A 16,893-nucleotide genomic window follows, 5' to 3' on the forward strand; every position below is an offset into this window, starting at 1 on the left:
CAAATTTAATGATACAATCAAAATGTGCCAAGGCTTTGATAAAACTCTAATATGACTCAGAACGTCTAGTTACATGTTTTTCCTTTAGATGAAGAATGATTTATTTCAAATATGACTGATGTTGCAAGATGTATGTAATAGATTTACACAGAAGAAAATGTATCAGTTGATCAGTTTACTCTGTGCCATCTCTTTTCCTCTGATTATCTGTTTAATTAGGTTAGCCTAGTGATTACCAAGCAAAGGAAAATACTCATCTTGAAGCCTCTAGGCAAGGGGAAATGTGCAGTTTCAACGAGCTCTGTATGAATGCTGTAGTTTTCATATGTGAAGTAAAAATTGACAAATTTAAACTGGTAGTATGTGGATGATTGTAGATGACAATAGCTGGGACTTCCCTTGGTGGCTCAGTGGTAAAGAATTTACCTCCAATGTGGGACATGCAGAAGTCATGAGTTCAATCCCTGGGTCGGGAAGATCCCTGGAGGAGGGCATGACAACCCACTCCAGTATTCTTGCCTGGAGAATCACATGGATAGAGAAGCCTGGTGGGCTACAGTCCACGGGGTTGCAAAGAGTTGGACACAACTGAAGCGATTGAGCACGGCACACGGTACAGGTGACAGTAGCTAGGTGTTTTGGGGAAATTGTGAAATGAGGACTTGGAAGAGAAAATGTGGGCTAGTCATTGGCATTTTCAATTATGACTTAAAATGGGATGAATTCAAAGTCTCATTATTTTACTCCAATATGCTCTTCAGCATGTACTTTTCTTCTTTCTTGCAGTTACCATATTATTGTTATTATCCTGGTGTACTGTTTCCCATTGCTTGTCATGGGTATCACGTACACCATCGTTGGAATCACCCTCTGGGGAGGAGAGATCCCAGGGGACACCTGTGACAAGTATCATGAGCAGCTAAAGGCTAAAAGAAAGGTACTGTTCCGTATAACTTTCCCAGCATTTGCGTAAATTGTGGTGCATCAGAGAAGGGAGAAAAAATCTAGTTATGGCATTTTAATATATAATTTGATGCTTTACTCCTACTTTTATTTTTCCCCCTTCTTTCTTTTTTTTAAATTTTGCTTTTTTTTATCTTCTATAAGCCACTAGTCATGTACAATAGCAGTTTATGATAAGAGTAGTCATTTCCTTACAGAAAAACTATTACCTTTTGCAGGATATTCTTAATTATACCACTAGAAACTTCTGAAATTTCACTGTAGGAGTCACAGTTGGTTGTATTTCTGCAGCTCTAGTTATCTTAGTCTTTTATTAAACAAAATGCCTCTGATGTACTATATAATCTTTCAGAAGTTCTATTTATCCCAGGAAAGGCATCTCTCTTATTATGTGCTATAAATCTATAATATCCATTTATGTATCCCATTCTTCTTCTCTTCCCTACACCTCCCCACATTCCACCCCTATCCTTTATCTGGCTTCTACACAGCCATCTGATTAACAGATGAAGTTACATTAATGCTGTTGTACAGCTTACTGGCTGACATGATAAAAATTATTTCTGAACAATTCACATTAAGCAAGAAAACCTAAAAGAATTATCATAGTGACATTTTAATAGGATTATTTTTTCATTGTTTCCTTTTCTGACTACTACTATGTGACTCAGTGAGTGAGATTTTTTATAATAAATTTGCATAGTTAAAAGGAATCTTAGAATCTCTATTCCATCTTTCTCTCTCCAAGTGATGAGTACCTAGTGCAAATCACAGAGGTTTTTCCAAGGATAAGTGAGACACACCGATTATGTCAATTATTATTATCCCATGTATGATTCATTTATTTATGTGGAACTATTACTTACCGACACTCACTTAACAACAATCAATCAGGTTTTTAAAACCTAGTATAGAAAATAGATTCTATTTTAACATTAATAAGTTTTTTCTCTGTTGACAAACAGATAAGACTTTATGTTTGGTTAGCATTTTATTGTTAGGTTGAGTATTTGAAAGCAAATATTTTTTCACATCGATTTAGTTATTTCAGCCTATAGTATACATAATTTCATTTTATTTCTCTTTGGGAAAAAAAAAAACCTTAAAAATGAAGTACACAATCCCACTGCTGAGCATATATATCAGAGAAAACTATAATTCAAAAAAAAAAACAGGCACCCTAGTGTTCCCTCCAACACTGTTTACAATAGCCAAGACACGGAGAGAACTTAATTTTCCATTTACAGACAAATGGATAAAGAGAATGTGGTACATATGTATAATGGAATACTACTAAGTCACAAAGAGAAAGTAACAATGCCATCTGCAGTAACATTGATGGACCTAGAAATGAGGATACTAAGTGAAGTAAGTCAGAGAGAGAAAGGCAAATACCATAGGACATCGTTTATGGATAGAATCTAAAATGTGAATAAACTTATCTAAGGAGGGCATGGCAACCCGCTCCAGTATTCCTGCCTGGAGAATCTTATGGACAGAGGAGCCTGGTGTGCTACAGTCTACAGGGCTGCATAGAGTCGGACATGACTGAAGTGACTTAGAATGCACGCAACCACACACAAAACAGAAATGGACTCACAGACGTAGAGAACAGATTGTGGTTCCCAAGGAAAAGTGGGGGAGGGAGAGAGGATTGCCTGGAAGTTTGGGGTTAGTAGATGCAAACGACTCCATTTAGAATGGATAAACAACAAGATCCTACTGTATAGCACAGGGAACTATATTCAATAGCCTGTGATCAAACCTAATGGAAAAGAATGTATATATATATATATATATATATATATATATATAACTGAATCACTTTGTTGTACAATAGAAATTAACAAAACTTGTAAATCAACTATACTTCAATAAAGTTTAAAAATAAAGTGCACAAACAACCAAACTATGTCTTTACCACATTAAAAAAAAAAAAAAAACATAGAACTAGCAGAACTTCAGTAACATAATCATCTTAAGTGAACAGTTTCTCCTTCTCCTTTATTTTGATCCTCACTTTCTAACATCTTGATCATGCTGCAAGATACTCTTTGCAGGGGGCGTATTTTCTAAACAGCTATGTTGTAGGCATAATCACATTAAATAACTGATGTGATAGTCTACATTGCTGTTGCTGTTCAGCTGCTAAGTCCTGTCTGACTCTTTTCGACCCCAGGGACTGTAGCCCACCAGGCTCCTCTGTCCATGGGACTGCCCAGCCAAGAATACTGGAGTGGGCTGCCGTTTTCTTCTCCAAGGGATCTTTCTGACCCAGGGATCAAACCCATGGCTCCTGCATCTCCTGCATTGGCAGGAGAATGCTTTACCACTGAGCCACCAGTGAAGTCCCATATTCTACGTACTATATTTCAGAATCACTTGTCTTTGTACTTCCTGCTTACTTTCTTGTCTTTTATTTCTTTCCTACTAGTTTAAGCATTTTTAAAACACTTTTCCCCTATTCAATTCTACACAACTTAAAATAAGTTCAGTAATTATAGATTATAGCTCCTTTTCCTTAATATTGATGTAATATTTTTCTAGGAAGAGATAAAAATTTAATCTGAGTGTTCCTTTTTATTTTTGAGTTGAATCCCAGAGGGAGCAAAAGAAAGATGGAATATTTTTGCATTTGCCCCTCTATAGCAGATGAGAATATGGCATACATATTTCATTTTTATTGCATTACTCTGCAATTTCAAAGTATAAATATCAATTCAAACTGAGAGATTGATTCTTTTAGATATTTCAAAAATTAAGACATATGAAAGTTCTACTCCATATTTCTATTTCTCAGGTTGTGATCTTGGCTGAAATAATATAAAATGACATCTATGACAAGGGCTTCTCATAATAAATCACCTTGTCCTTAGGTTTCTTTCACAGTCATTTACTGATATGACCATTATTAGTATTGTGAAAGTAACACTCATTTTGCCCCAAAATTTAAAGTTTCAAAATAAAAATAACTCTTCTCTTAATTTTTTTATTTAAAATTTAGTTAGTTCAGTCACTCGGTCATGTCCAACTCTTTGCAACCCCATGAATCGCAGCACGCCAGGCCTCCCTGTCCATCACCAACTATATTGTCTAATGGTAACCCACTCCGGTATTCTTGCCTGGAAAATCTCATGGACGGAGAAGCCTGGTAAGGCTACAGTCCACGGGGTCACAAAGAGTTGGACACAACTGAGCGACTTCACTTCACTTACTTTGTATAGTTTGGAATACTGTTATTTCTAGTAATTATGCTCTTTTCTTATATCAGTATGACTGTTTAGGTAAAAGATATGAATTTTACCCTGGATGGGCCATTTAATCATATGTTGTCTCCTAGAGATTACATCGTTGATACTACAGATTGGACTTGAGAAATAAGAGAGTGTTGGTTACAAGAGAGCAAATTCATCATGACTGCTTGGAAAAAAACCACTCTATAAACAACTCTGAGTCAATGTACTATTAATAAAAAAAGAAAAAAAACAGCAGTTACTGATTGAGCTCCCCAGACACATGAATAAGAATAAAAAAAAAGTTTAAGAAATTTTAGTCAGAATACTGAAAAGATCTTTGCAACTACTAAGAAACATTGCTGCCATTTCTCTTTTTCTTAAGGTCTACAGGAACTGTATTCAGTTTTGAGTCCTGTAGATTAAATTCTATGAAAAGTGAGTGGAAATAAATTCCATGTCTAAGCTATATAGAACCTAATACGTTTAAAAGTTAAACTAACGTGAAGCTGTCGGGAAAATGAGGATTAACCACCCCCACTCAACCTTTACATTTGTCCTGCTTAACAATATGCATACTTTGAAAATAATACCAGTGACACTTCAAAAATTTCCTGGCACATAGAACTGTTCTCAGTAAATGGTACCTGTTACTTAAGGCACTTTGTATATATGTGCGCTTTATTATATAGGCACTTTACTTTGAATATATAAAGCACTTTATTATGAAGATAAGAAAGTATCATGTGGTAGAAAAGTAAAGAGGTATAAAACTGGTCATTTATCTATTTAAACATAATATTGACCTACATTTTAACATCAGTCACAGTTTATAAATAACTTTGACATGAATATTATTTAATTCTCACATTATCTATGTGAATTTTTCTTGTTTTACAGAAAAATGAAATTGAGCCCTGAATTCACAAAATTATAAGTGGCAGAACTTGGACTTGAATCCTAAACAAAATTTTTAGAGTTGAGTTCTTTCAGAGAGCTATCTCAAAGGAATAGGTTTCAGAATGATACTTTATGTCTGAGTATTACTTATATTACATGAAGTGCATTCTCATACATAGACTGTACTAATCTCACAGTAGTCCCAAGAGGTAGGCCTAAGTAAGTAAGTAAATAAGTTCAGTCACTCAGTCATGTCTGACTATTTGTGACTCCATGGACTGCAGCACACCAGGCTTCCCTGTCCATCACCAACTCCTGGAGCTTGCTCAAACTTATGTCCATTAAGTCAGTGATACCATTCAACCATCTCATCCTCTGTCACCCCCTTCTCTTCCCGCCTTCTTCAATATTTCCCAGGATCAGCATCTTTTCCAATGAGCCATTTCTTCACATCAGGTGGCCAAAGTAGTGGAGCTTCAGCTTTAGCATCAGTCCTTCCAGTGAATATTCAGGACTGATTTCCTTTAGGATAGACTGGTTGGATCTCCTTGCAGTCCAAGGGACTCCCAAGGGTCTTCTCCAGCACCACACTTCAAAAGCATCAATTCTTCGGTGCTCAGCTTTCTTAATGGTCCAACTCTCACATCCATACATGACTACTGGAAAAACCATAGCTTTGACTAGATGGACCTATGTCAGCAAATGTCTCTGCTTTTTAATATGCTGTCCAGATTGGTCATGGCTTTTCCTCCAAGGAGCAAGAATCTTTTAATTTCATGGCTGCAATCATCATCTACAGTAATTTTGGAGCCCAAGAAAATAAAATCTGTCACTGTTTCCATTGTTTCCTCATCTATTTTCCATGAATGGGACCAAATGCCATGATCTTCGTTTTTTTTGAATGTTGAGTTTTAAGCCAGCTTTTTCACTCTCCTCTTTCACTTTCCTCAAGAGGCTTTTTAGTTCCTTTTTACTTTCTGCCATAAGGGTGGTGTCATCTGCATATCTGAGGCTAGTGATATTTCTCATGGCAATCTTGATTCCAGCTTGTGCTTCATCCAGCGTGGCATTTCACATGATGTACTCTGCATATAAGTTAAATAAACAGGGTGACAATATACAGCCCTGACATACTCCTTTCCCAATTTGGAATCAGTCTGTTGTTCCATGTCCAGTTCTAACCATTGCTTCTTGACCTGCATAAAGATTTCTCAAGAGGCAGGGAACATGGTCTGGTATTCCCATATCTTGAAGAATTTTCCACAGTTTGTTGTGATCCACACAGTCAAAGGCTTTGGCATAATCAATAAAGCAGAAGTAGATGTTTTTCTGGAACTCTCTTGCTTTTTCTATGATCCAGTGGATCGTAGGAGGTAGGCATACTGGAAATTACTTTCTTCCATTTTTAACAAATCAGGAAACTGAAGGTCGGGAAGGTGAATGGGACCCAAATTCATACAGCTGGTAATAGTATAAGTAAGCCCTTTCAGTCCTGTGGAAAGAGTTGGCAGCTACCTTGAGTCAGTCTCCTGTCCATATTCTCATTCACAGGATATGAAAGTATTGTTCCTTTCCTTGAACAAAAGAGATGTTATGGGGAGGGAGGTGGGAGGGGGTTTCATGTTTGGGAAAGCATGTACACCCGTGGTGGATTCATGTCAATGTATGGCAAAACCAATACAGTATTGTAAAGTAAAATAAAGTAAAAATAAAAATTAAAAAAAAAGACATGATAAAAATAAATAAATAAATACAGGTACAATTAATTAAAAAAAAGTTTTTTGATGAGGGCTAATAAAGATAATGTATGTATTAATGTGTCTGGTACTTAATGTCATAAACATATACTTCCAATCTGCATGTATCTTCATCTATTTATGAGACAAAAATAAACCTAATTATTATCACTAATATAAAGTACAATGCTTGTGATAGCTCTATATAAGCAACAAGCATTTACTGTGCTTGTTATGTCCCAGACACTTGATTTAGGTGCTTTAAATAGTTTAGCCAATTGAATTCTGACAACCACATAAGGGAAGCAGTATTGTTATTTTCAGTTGGCAGATGAAGAAACAGTCATTAGCTGGGGTAACTGCCTAGTCTATTGAATGACAGAGTCAGGATATAAACCCAGAAAGTCTAATTCTAGAGAACACGATCATAATTTCTGTATTTTAATGATCATTTCTGTACTTCGCTGTGTGGTGGTGATAAATAAGATAAAGTAATTATTTTCTTATCTTTCTAGTTGTTTAATTACCAGGAGTACAATTGAATACATTATTATATTATTTATTGATACATTCTGAGTTTAAAAGCTCTTGTAGGTTAAACTGACTAAAATACATAATGTTGTTTTTAAGAAAAAATTATCTTCCAGTACCACCAGTCAACTTAACACTTATTTCCAGTACCAGCAATCAACAAAAATTACATCTTAAAAAAAAATTTATCTGTCCACTGGAACTTCATGCAATTACCAAAGTGAGGAGGCATCTATTTTACCTGCAAAAATATACACTAAAACCTGGTTTTGATTGTTAAAAATTATAAATCAGCTTAACTGAGTACTTTTTTTGTTTTTAGTTCAAATGAGTTTTTTAAACACTTTAAAGCTCCTCTAACATACGCTGAATAAAAACAATACACAACCTCCCTTAACAAATTCTCCTCAGTTAATATAACACGCTAACACATAATGATATTAATGGGTTTGCTGCAACTAAAAACATTCCACAATAATTACATCGCCAGTGCCAAATATAAATAGACAGATATAGATGTAATTGTTTCTCATATCTGGAGAAAATTCAGGTTTGTAAAGCCAAATGAGCACAATGTCTTGTATGTGCCTGAGAGAGAGAGAGAGAGAGAGAGAGAGAGAGAGAGAGAGACATAGCAGGAAAGAGAGTGATAGATATGATACAAAACAAAAGAGATATAAGAGATACTACTGTGGAAGAACTGGGACTCTGGACAGCTGAGTTCCAGACATGGTGTTTTATTTCAGACTTACTTTGTTTGAGTCATCACTTTTCTCTGGGCTCATTGTCATATTTATAAAACGAGGAGATTGAAGCAGATCATTTTCAAGTTCTCTTCCAGCTATACATACCCATGATTGAGATCATCAAAAATTTATTTAACATATAATGTGGACCAGGCATTGTGCACAAGTGATTTTATTTAAACTTTGTAAAATCCTATAAAAGAGGATATATTTCAGGTCATAAACATTAGTGAGCAAAGCTTATAGAAAATTTTCTAATGGGTTCTGTGTAGTTGATTTTAGTTGGAGGCAAAATTTTCCCTTCAAACCTTTGACCCCACATAAGTTTGAGAAACCTGTATGCAGGTCAGGAAGCAACAGTTAGAACTGGACATGGAACAACAGACTGGTTCCAAATAGGAAAAAGACTATGTCAAGGCTGTATATTGTCACCCTGCTTATTCAACTTCTATGCAGAGTACATCATGAGAAACACTGGGCTGGAAGAAGCACAAGCTGGAATCAAGATTGCCGGGAGAAATATCAATAACCTCAGATATGCAGATGACACCACTCTTATGGCAGAAAGTAAAGAGGAACTAAAAAGCCTCTTGATGAAAGTGAAAGAGGAGAGTGAAAAAGTTGGCTTAAAGCTCAACATTCAGAAAACTAAGGTCATGGCATCCAGTCCCGGCACTTCATGGCAAATAGATGGGGAAACAGTGGAAACGGTGGCTGACTTTTATTTTTCTGGGCTCCCAAATCACTGCAGATGGTGATTGCAGCCATGAAGTTAAAAGATGCTTGCTCCTTGGAAGGAAAGTTATGACCAACCTAGATAGCATATTCAAAAGCAGAGACATTACTTTGCCAACAAAGGTCCATCTAGTCCAGGCTATGGTTTTTCCAGTGGTCATGTATGGATGTGAGAGTTGGACTATAAAGAAAGGTGAGCGCAGAAGAATTGATGCTTTTGAACTGTGCTGTTGGAGAAGACTCTTGAGAGTCCCTTGGACTACAAGGAGATCTAATCAGTCCATCCTAAAGGAAATGAGTCCTGAATATTCATTGGAAGGACTAATGTTGAAGCTGAAACTCCAATACTTTGGCCACCTGATGCGAAGAGCTGACTCACTAGAAAAGACCCTGATGCTGGGAAAGATTGATGGCAGGTGGAGAAGGGAACAACAGAGGATCAGATGGTTGGATGGCATCACCGACTCAATGGACATGGGTTTGGGTGGACTCTGGGAGTTGGTGTTGGACAGGGAGGCCTGGCATGCTGCGGTTCATGGGGTTGCAAAGAGTCAGACGTGACTGAGCGACCAAACTGAACTGACTGAAGTAACCAGTCACTCATATTATACTGTTGTTTGCAAGCATACTGTGCAGATTGGAATGGGAAGATCAACACTTAGGGTCAGTTCAGCATGAAGCATCCCCCACTCAAAAATAAAATTTGCTCTCCTTCTACTTTGTTGGACTTCAGTTCTTATACTTTTTCTCTCTGGTCTCAGCCACCCCTCCACATCCTTCTTCTCCTACCTCTAGCCCTATCTAGTTTGAGGAAAGAAAAAAAATACATGCTTTGACCTATGCTTAGGTAGGTGTTTCATAGGCACACTAGTGGGACAGACACAGGAAGGAAAATCACAGGAAATATTAATACATAGAGCATCAATTTATAGTGCAATGTCATGTTGTTTACATATAGTAGTTCTCTATCCATTACTTTTATAAATATGTATATATGAATGCATGTAAAATGCACATAATAAATATATGTGCCCTAGATGGCAAAGCAAGAGAGCAATCATGGAGTCCAAAACTAGCTCAGAATCTGTGAAGAAAATTCTTTCCAATTTTTTTCCTTTTTTTTCCAATTCTATTTTTATAGAATGCAATCTATACACATTTTTTAAATTTTACCTCATGATAATATTCTGGAATAGATGTAAAATATTTTATTTTAAAGAAAGGTAAGCAGAAATGTTGAAGCTAGAAAACGTCATGGCCAAATAGAAGGGATCAGTCTGGAAAACCCTGAATGTTCATTGGAAGGACTGATGCTGAAGCTGAATCTCCAATACTTTGGCCACCTGATGTGAAGAACCCACTCACTGGAAGACCCTGATGCTTGGAAAGACTGAAAGCAAAAGGGGAAGGAAGTGGCAGAGGATGACATGGTTGGATAGCATCACCAACTCAGTGGACATGAATTTGAGCAAATTCCAGGAAATAATGAAGGATGGGGAAGCCTGGCATGCTGCAGTCCATGGAGTGTCAAAGAGTAGGACACAACTTAGCAACTGAACAACTATGTGGAAAAAAAAAAAAAACTTTTAAAATAATCATGTTGGATCAGAAGACTGAGGGAGAGAAAATTGACAAATTCTATTTAAAGACTCAATCATTGAGAAAATTAGGGCATTATTGACAAGAATTATGAAGCCTGTGAGAAAATATAGCAGTTTCGGATGAAGAAGATAAATTTACTTGAGGAGAATCTAGCAAGGTGGAAAGAGGCAGAGTCTTTACCACTAGCACCACCTGGGAAGCCCAGTTGTTAGATTTGTACTTAAGGCTAAAACTCTCTTCTGCCTTTCTCTTATATGGGAATAGATTGGTCTTTGTACTTTAATGTATGGCTTTCTTTGTTCATGTCCTTTCTTTTTTTTAATATAAATGTATTTATTTTAATTGGAGGCTAATTATTTTACAATATTGTATTGGTTTTGCCATACATCAACATGAATCTGTCACGGGTGCAAATGTGTTCCCCATCCTGAATCCCCCTCCCACCTCCCTCCCCATACTGTCCCTCTGGGTCATCCCAGTGCACTAGCGCTGAGCATCCTGTATCATACATCAAACCTGGACTGGTGATTCATTTCACATATGATATTATACATGTTTCAATGCCTCTCTCCCAAATCATCCCACCCTCACCCTCTCCCACAGAGTCCAAAAGACTGTTCTATACATCTGTGTCTCTTTTGCTGTCTCACATACAGGGTTATGGTTACCATCTTTCTAAATTCCATATATATGTGTTAGTATACTGTATTGGTGTTTTTCTTTCTGGCTTACTTCACTCTGTATAATAGGCTCCAGTTTCATCCACCTCAATAGAACTGATTCAAATGTATTCTTTTTAATGGCTGAGTAATACTCCATTGTGTATATGTACCACAGCTTTCTTATCCATTCATCTGCTGATGGACATCTAGGTTGCTTCCATGTCCTGGCTATTATTCATATCCTTTCATCCAGTTTTTAGTGCAGGTTTTCGATTGACAAGATTCTTGACTTAGGTCACACATCTCACGCCAATCACCCATCTCTCTTTGCCCACTGCTTCAGTCTGTACATTGCCAGATGTAGGATGCCCGCCAGGACCTTAAAAACGTCCATCTGAAAATTCTTCCTTGAAACCCAGCAATGTGAAGGTCTTCTGAGTCTCTTCTTGACAAAATGCATTTCAATGTTTTCCACTTCTAATCTGATAAAGGTAAATCTCCTTGAATATGCTGCCTTTTCCCTGCTCCTAAAACTAATGCCCATTGCTAAGTGTTAATCATATTCTCCTATTTTACCTTGCTTGAGTAGTTCTTAAAGTAAATTTAAATAGTCTTAACTAGATTATGTGTGAATGATTGAAATTTCACTATGTCAACAATAATATATCATCTAATAACCATCAACACTTTTTCAGTTTATAATTAAACCTCATTTTCAAGCAAGTTCAAGTACTGTTACAGTATACCAAAAAAAAAAATAGAGGAGGAAAGAATAAGGTACTTTAAAATTAGGTTAAATTAAAATGATGCTGAGTAATACCCCTAGGAAGTGTGGGGCATTTTATCACAGGTAAATTCTCAGATCTGGTGTAGACTACTAATCAAGAGATGTGCTATACTCACCATTATCTCCTTGGTGCCTAACATAATGCTTTCTGGATGGATGGGTGGATGGTGAATTAATAAATGATGAAAGAATGAAGTTTTGTGAATCAGCTACTTTCTCATTTTATACATGAGAAAATGTAGGCATGTAATGTGACTTGCTAAAGGTCAAAATTATTAGGAGGAGAACTAACTCTCCTGAGTTCCAACCTGATGCTCTACCCCTAGACCCAGCACACAGAGGAAAGATTTTGGTCTGACTCTTCAGGACAAAATGCATGTCTTCAGGATTATATTAATACCCTCAGAAGTAAAAATGCGGTTTACTCATCTACTGCTGAATAACTTAAACTGTTCTTGAAAGTTTTCTATATTTCATTAAATGAGAACATTTCTTAGGCCTGCCACAAGTAAAATATATAGGATCTCCCCCATTGTATACAATTTTGATATAGTATTTCAGTAAACTGAAAATTTAAGTTAGTAAAAAGAATTTATACCATGCATATACCTGTCATTGTAAAATTCCGAATTCCCTTAACATCAAACTACGTTGGAGAAAAAAAAAAAAATTGCCTCTGTCTTAGAGGGAAAAAACACTTCAGAATTCTGCGAGACTAACTTTATCAACATCAAATATAAATTGCCTAGTTGAGAAAATAATTGAGAGGTTCAGTTAACAGAATGATGGATTGCAGGGGTTATACTCTCGCTCTTAAGTGGTGAGTATCTCCAAAACAGTTTTAGTAGCCTAGCAAATATTTCCACAAGCCTCCCATTCTACTCCAGCCCCTTAGCTGGTAACATCGGGTATAAATAATTTTCCTGAAAATAAAACTCCTTTCTAAAATGTAAAGAATACGTGAGTGCATTTCTTTCTTAGTGTCCCCCTGGTTGACAGCAAGGACACAGGGGTTGATAGAGTCAAGGGCTCCTGGGCACCACGGAGGAGTTCTGCTCTCTGATGAAGGTACCTGATCCTTGGCCTGTGCAAGCGCTCTTTAACGAGAGACCAGTGTATCAGCCCTCTCCACTTCATTCTAACAGCATATCCTTGAGCAGAAAGAAAACTGATGAAACTGCTTTTCTGTTTGTTTGACTTGAACGTTTTACTCCTTTATCTCATTCCCAGTGGGCAATTTACTTTTGAGAATGCTTCTATTTCCCCTTTCTCCTTGACCCCTCCTTCTTCATTCCTGCCTTAGAAGAGAGTTCTTTTTGAAATTATTTTGCCTTTCCATCTTTACTTATTTTTTGCATCAGGGGACAGTGCAGTCTTTAGAAGAGCCTAGACTCACACCTGTCTACCTCCACGTAGTGCTCTATGTGATTCTTACCCTTGATTTTGTAGGATAGCTAGTTCCCAATAACCTATTTTCACTTACCATTGTTTATGTGACCCAAATTTTAACTAACTTCATGTCTATCACTTTTTTTTTTTTCATTTTCAAGTAACCTGAATGAGAGATGTAAATTTTACTGAGGATTTTGTATGTTAGTCCAAAGAATTTGCCCCTCGGAACACAAAACTCCTCTGGCATTTCATCTCTAGTCTGCTCCTGAAAGTGAAAGTGAAGTCGCTCAGTCGTGTCCGACTCTTTGCGACCCGTGGACTGTAGCCCACCAAGCTCCTCCGTCCATGGGATTCTCCAGGCAAGAATACTGGAGTGGGTTGCCATTTCCTTCTCCAGGGGATCTTCCTGACCCAGGGATCAAACCCTGGTCTCCCACATTGTAGGCAGACACTTTAACCTCTGCACCACCAGGGAGGGTGACTATATTAATATGTACATGTCTCTCTTTCCCTCTTCTTCTCCTTCCCACTTTCCTTCTCCCTCTTTACACTTCCTTCTTGTAGTCTCTCCTTGATCTATTTCTATTTCTCTGCTTCAGAAAGATCATTCACCCATAATTTTTCCAAAAAAATCGAGCACAGTTCCTACAATTCAAACTGTAGTACAGATCCTATGATTCAAAGAACTCCAAACTTACAATCCCCATTTACATCCACTACCCTTCTCAGCAGACGAAATAATCTTCATAGACCCACTCTCACTCTCCTTCAAGTCAGGAGAGGACTATAAGTAGAAAACTAATGCTGGCGTCGCCGTTGTTGTTCCTGTTTCTGTCATACCAGGTAGCACGTGAACCCTTTATGGATGTAATTCTAATTACTTGCTCCAAGTCTTTCCGTAGGTTTTTCTTCTACTGTTTTCATTTTCATTTCACTTGTGAAAAGATTTCATGGAGACTTTCTTCTAGTACTTTGCATGAGCAGTAGATCCCCAAAGGACTGTGATTCTCCTTACTTCTCTGTATGCTTCACTCAGTATGTTTCCAAACTTACAGATTTTCAGATTTGTACTCTTGTACTTCTCCCAAACTTTTCTTTAATCTGTTTCTATTTGGAAATATTTAGAACTGGTGAAATAATATATTATGGATCCTTCTTAACTTGGGATTCTCAGGTATTGCCCTCATTATTTCATCATTCTCCAACATGCTCTAAAATATAAATCATACAAATTATATAAGCTTCTGAAATAGGGATTTCTAAAGCCTTTTTGCCGCAGCCATCTAAGCTCAGATGAAAACAAGGATTTTCACTGATACCTTAAAGGAATATGTTTCACATATTAAATTTGTAAAGGAAAACAGCATCCGAAAAGAACTGAAAACAATGGACAGAATAGTAGTTGCATACCAAAGGGAACAGGAGCCCCAGTATTCATTAGCATAAACATCCTTCAAATGCCACCCATGCTGGTTAAAAAGCAGAAAATCAAGTGATAATAATTCCCTACATACGCAGTGCATCATTTGGAAATTGAAAACTAATGATTGGTGACCATTAGTTTGTATGCCACAGTTAATCCAGCTTGAACAAGGGAGAGTATTTTATTTTAGACAAGGCTTTATGGAGAACTAGAAGATCCTTTCGGAGAAGGCAATGGCACCCCACTCCAGCACCCTTGCCTGGAAAATCCCATGGACAGAGGAGCCTGGTGGGCTACAGTCCATGGAGTCACTAAGAGTCAGACACGACTGAGCAACTTCACTTTCACTTTTCACTTTCATACATTGGAGAAGGAAATGGCAACCTACTCCAGTGTTCTTGCCTGGAGAATCTCAGGGATGGGGGAGCCTCGTGGGCTGCCGTCTATGGGGTCACACAGAGTCGGACACGACTGAAGCGACTTAGCAGCAGCAGCAGCAGAAGATCCTTTACTTGATTGAAAATACAAACCAGATCTCCATCATTACAATACCTGGAACATCACAGTCTATCTTCTTAGACATAAGATTTCATGAGGCATCTCCTGGAACATCTCATTGCCAGACCACATATTTTCACTAGGAAGTATTCAGTACAATGAGCACAAACTCTGGTGCTTTGAGTTAATAAATAAATAAAAGAGAACTTACATTCATTTAAGGATCACCTATAATACAATGAATGAGAGACCCTATACCTTACAATTCCATTTCTTTTGCTTTTTTATCTGTTTTCTATATCTGAGAATTTAGGCAGTTTTGAGCAAATGATTCAAAGGGAAAGGTGTTCACCCTATACCTTCTTCAAGTCTCATTGGAGAAGGCAGTGGCAACCCAATCCAGTACTCTCATCTGGAAAGTTCCATGGACAGAGAAGCCTGGTGGACTACAGTCCACGGGGTCGCTGAGTTGGACACAACTGAGCGACTTCACTTTCACTTTCCACTTTCATGCATTGGAGAAGGAAATGGCAACCCACTCCAGTGTTCTTGCCTGGAGAATCCCAGGGACGGGGGAGCCTGGTGGGTTGCTCTATGGGGTCACACAGAGTCGGACATGACTGAAGCGACTTAGCAGCAGCAGCAGCAAGTCTCATAGCCTGAGATGAGAAGCATAGTTTAGGAGTTTTACTACATGATTTCATTTCTGAATACATATAAGTTATAGCAATGGCTGCTCTATTATATTCTGTGATAATAAAGCAAAAAAAAAATCATACACAAAAGGAACTATTTTCCACACATGAATTTGTTAATAGCATTTTAAAGTTTTAGAGGAAAGTCACAGAGTCTGTGTCTTTGGGTGATTTAACAGCACTTACCAGATTCTCACTTCTCTGAAATGCATGGCTTCACACGCAATCATTTTTTTCATCCAAACTAAAGTACCAGGTTATACTAATTGAGTAGGGAAAAGCTTATATTGATAGCTGAATTTATATTAGCTTTAAGTATTAGGAAACAGAATTAATCTATTCAGTTTGAATCCTTTATCCTGAGAGTTGTAGGTATTTGTTTGAGAGCAGGTAGATATAGCAAATGAATTCACAACATTCCCATTGATCATTTTTCCTTACAGTTCATTTTGGTTAAAACTATGTGCTTCATTTTATTTTTGGAAGTGTGATTCCTTACAGCTAATGAATACCCTTACCCTGTTACCTTGACATTGGTCTCTTCTGGGTATGATAGCTCCTTGCAACTAAGCTCCACATCTTCACAACATAGCTCTTCCGCAGTATCATATCTGGATTCCCTTCAGTGTGGGGATGGGGGTTCAAGTGGTCATGGACTGCTGACGAGGCTCACTGCCTGCAACCTCGCCAAGTGGCTGCCTTCTTCCTCCGTCACTGTCTTCTGTTCTTCATCCATGCATTAGCTGTGTTCCAGATCCTTAGCACCTCCTTCTCAAGAGCAGTCATCCCTCAATTAAACCATTTCTCTTCTGAACCATGACCTCTTTCATGTCACTATACTTCCCTTTCAAAATGTAAGCACAGCTCTTCCATCTTGTTTTGCTCACATTTGCTCTCTCCTGTTTACCAATCTTTTACTCCTCTGGTTAATGCATTGTGACTTACAACATACCATTCTGCTGAAACCAGCCTTGCCAAAGTTAGCTTTGC

The 16,893-nt window shown here is 37.6% G+C and overlaps 1 protein-coding gene across 1 annotated transcript in view; it reads left to right on the top strand.

The window, feature by feature from the left end:
- TACR3 (tachykinin receptor 3) overlaps positions 1-16,893 on the top strand; it is a 71,948-nt gene that overhangs the window by 31,063 nt on the left and 23,992 nt on the right. Inside the window, exon 3 of the mRNA XM_018049248.1 lies at positions 787-937. Within this exon, the coding sequence (XP_017904737.1) occupies positions 787-937 (151 nt within the window). The remainder of the gene's footprint in view (positions 1-786; positions 938-16,893) is intronic.

Source organism: Capra hircus, chromosome 6, assembly GCF_001704415.2.
Source record: "Capra hircus breed San Clemente chromosome 6, ASM170441v1, whole genome shotgun sequence".
In the NCBI taxonomy this organism is placed as follows: domain Eukaryota; kingdom Metazoa; phylum Chordata; class Mammalia; order Artiodactyla; family Bovidae; genus Capra; species Capra hircus.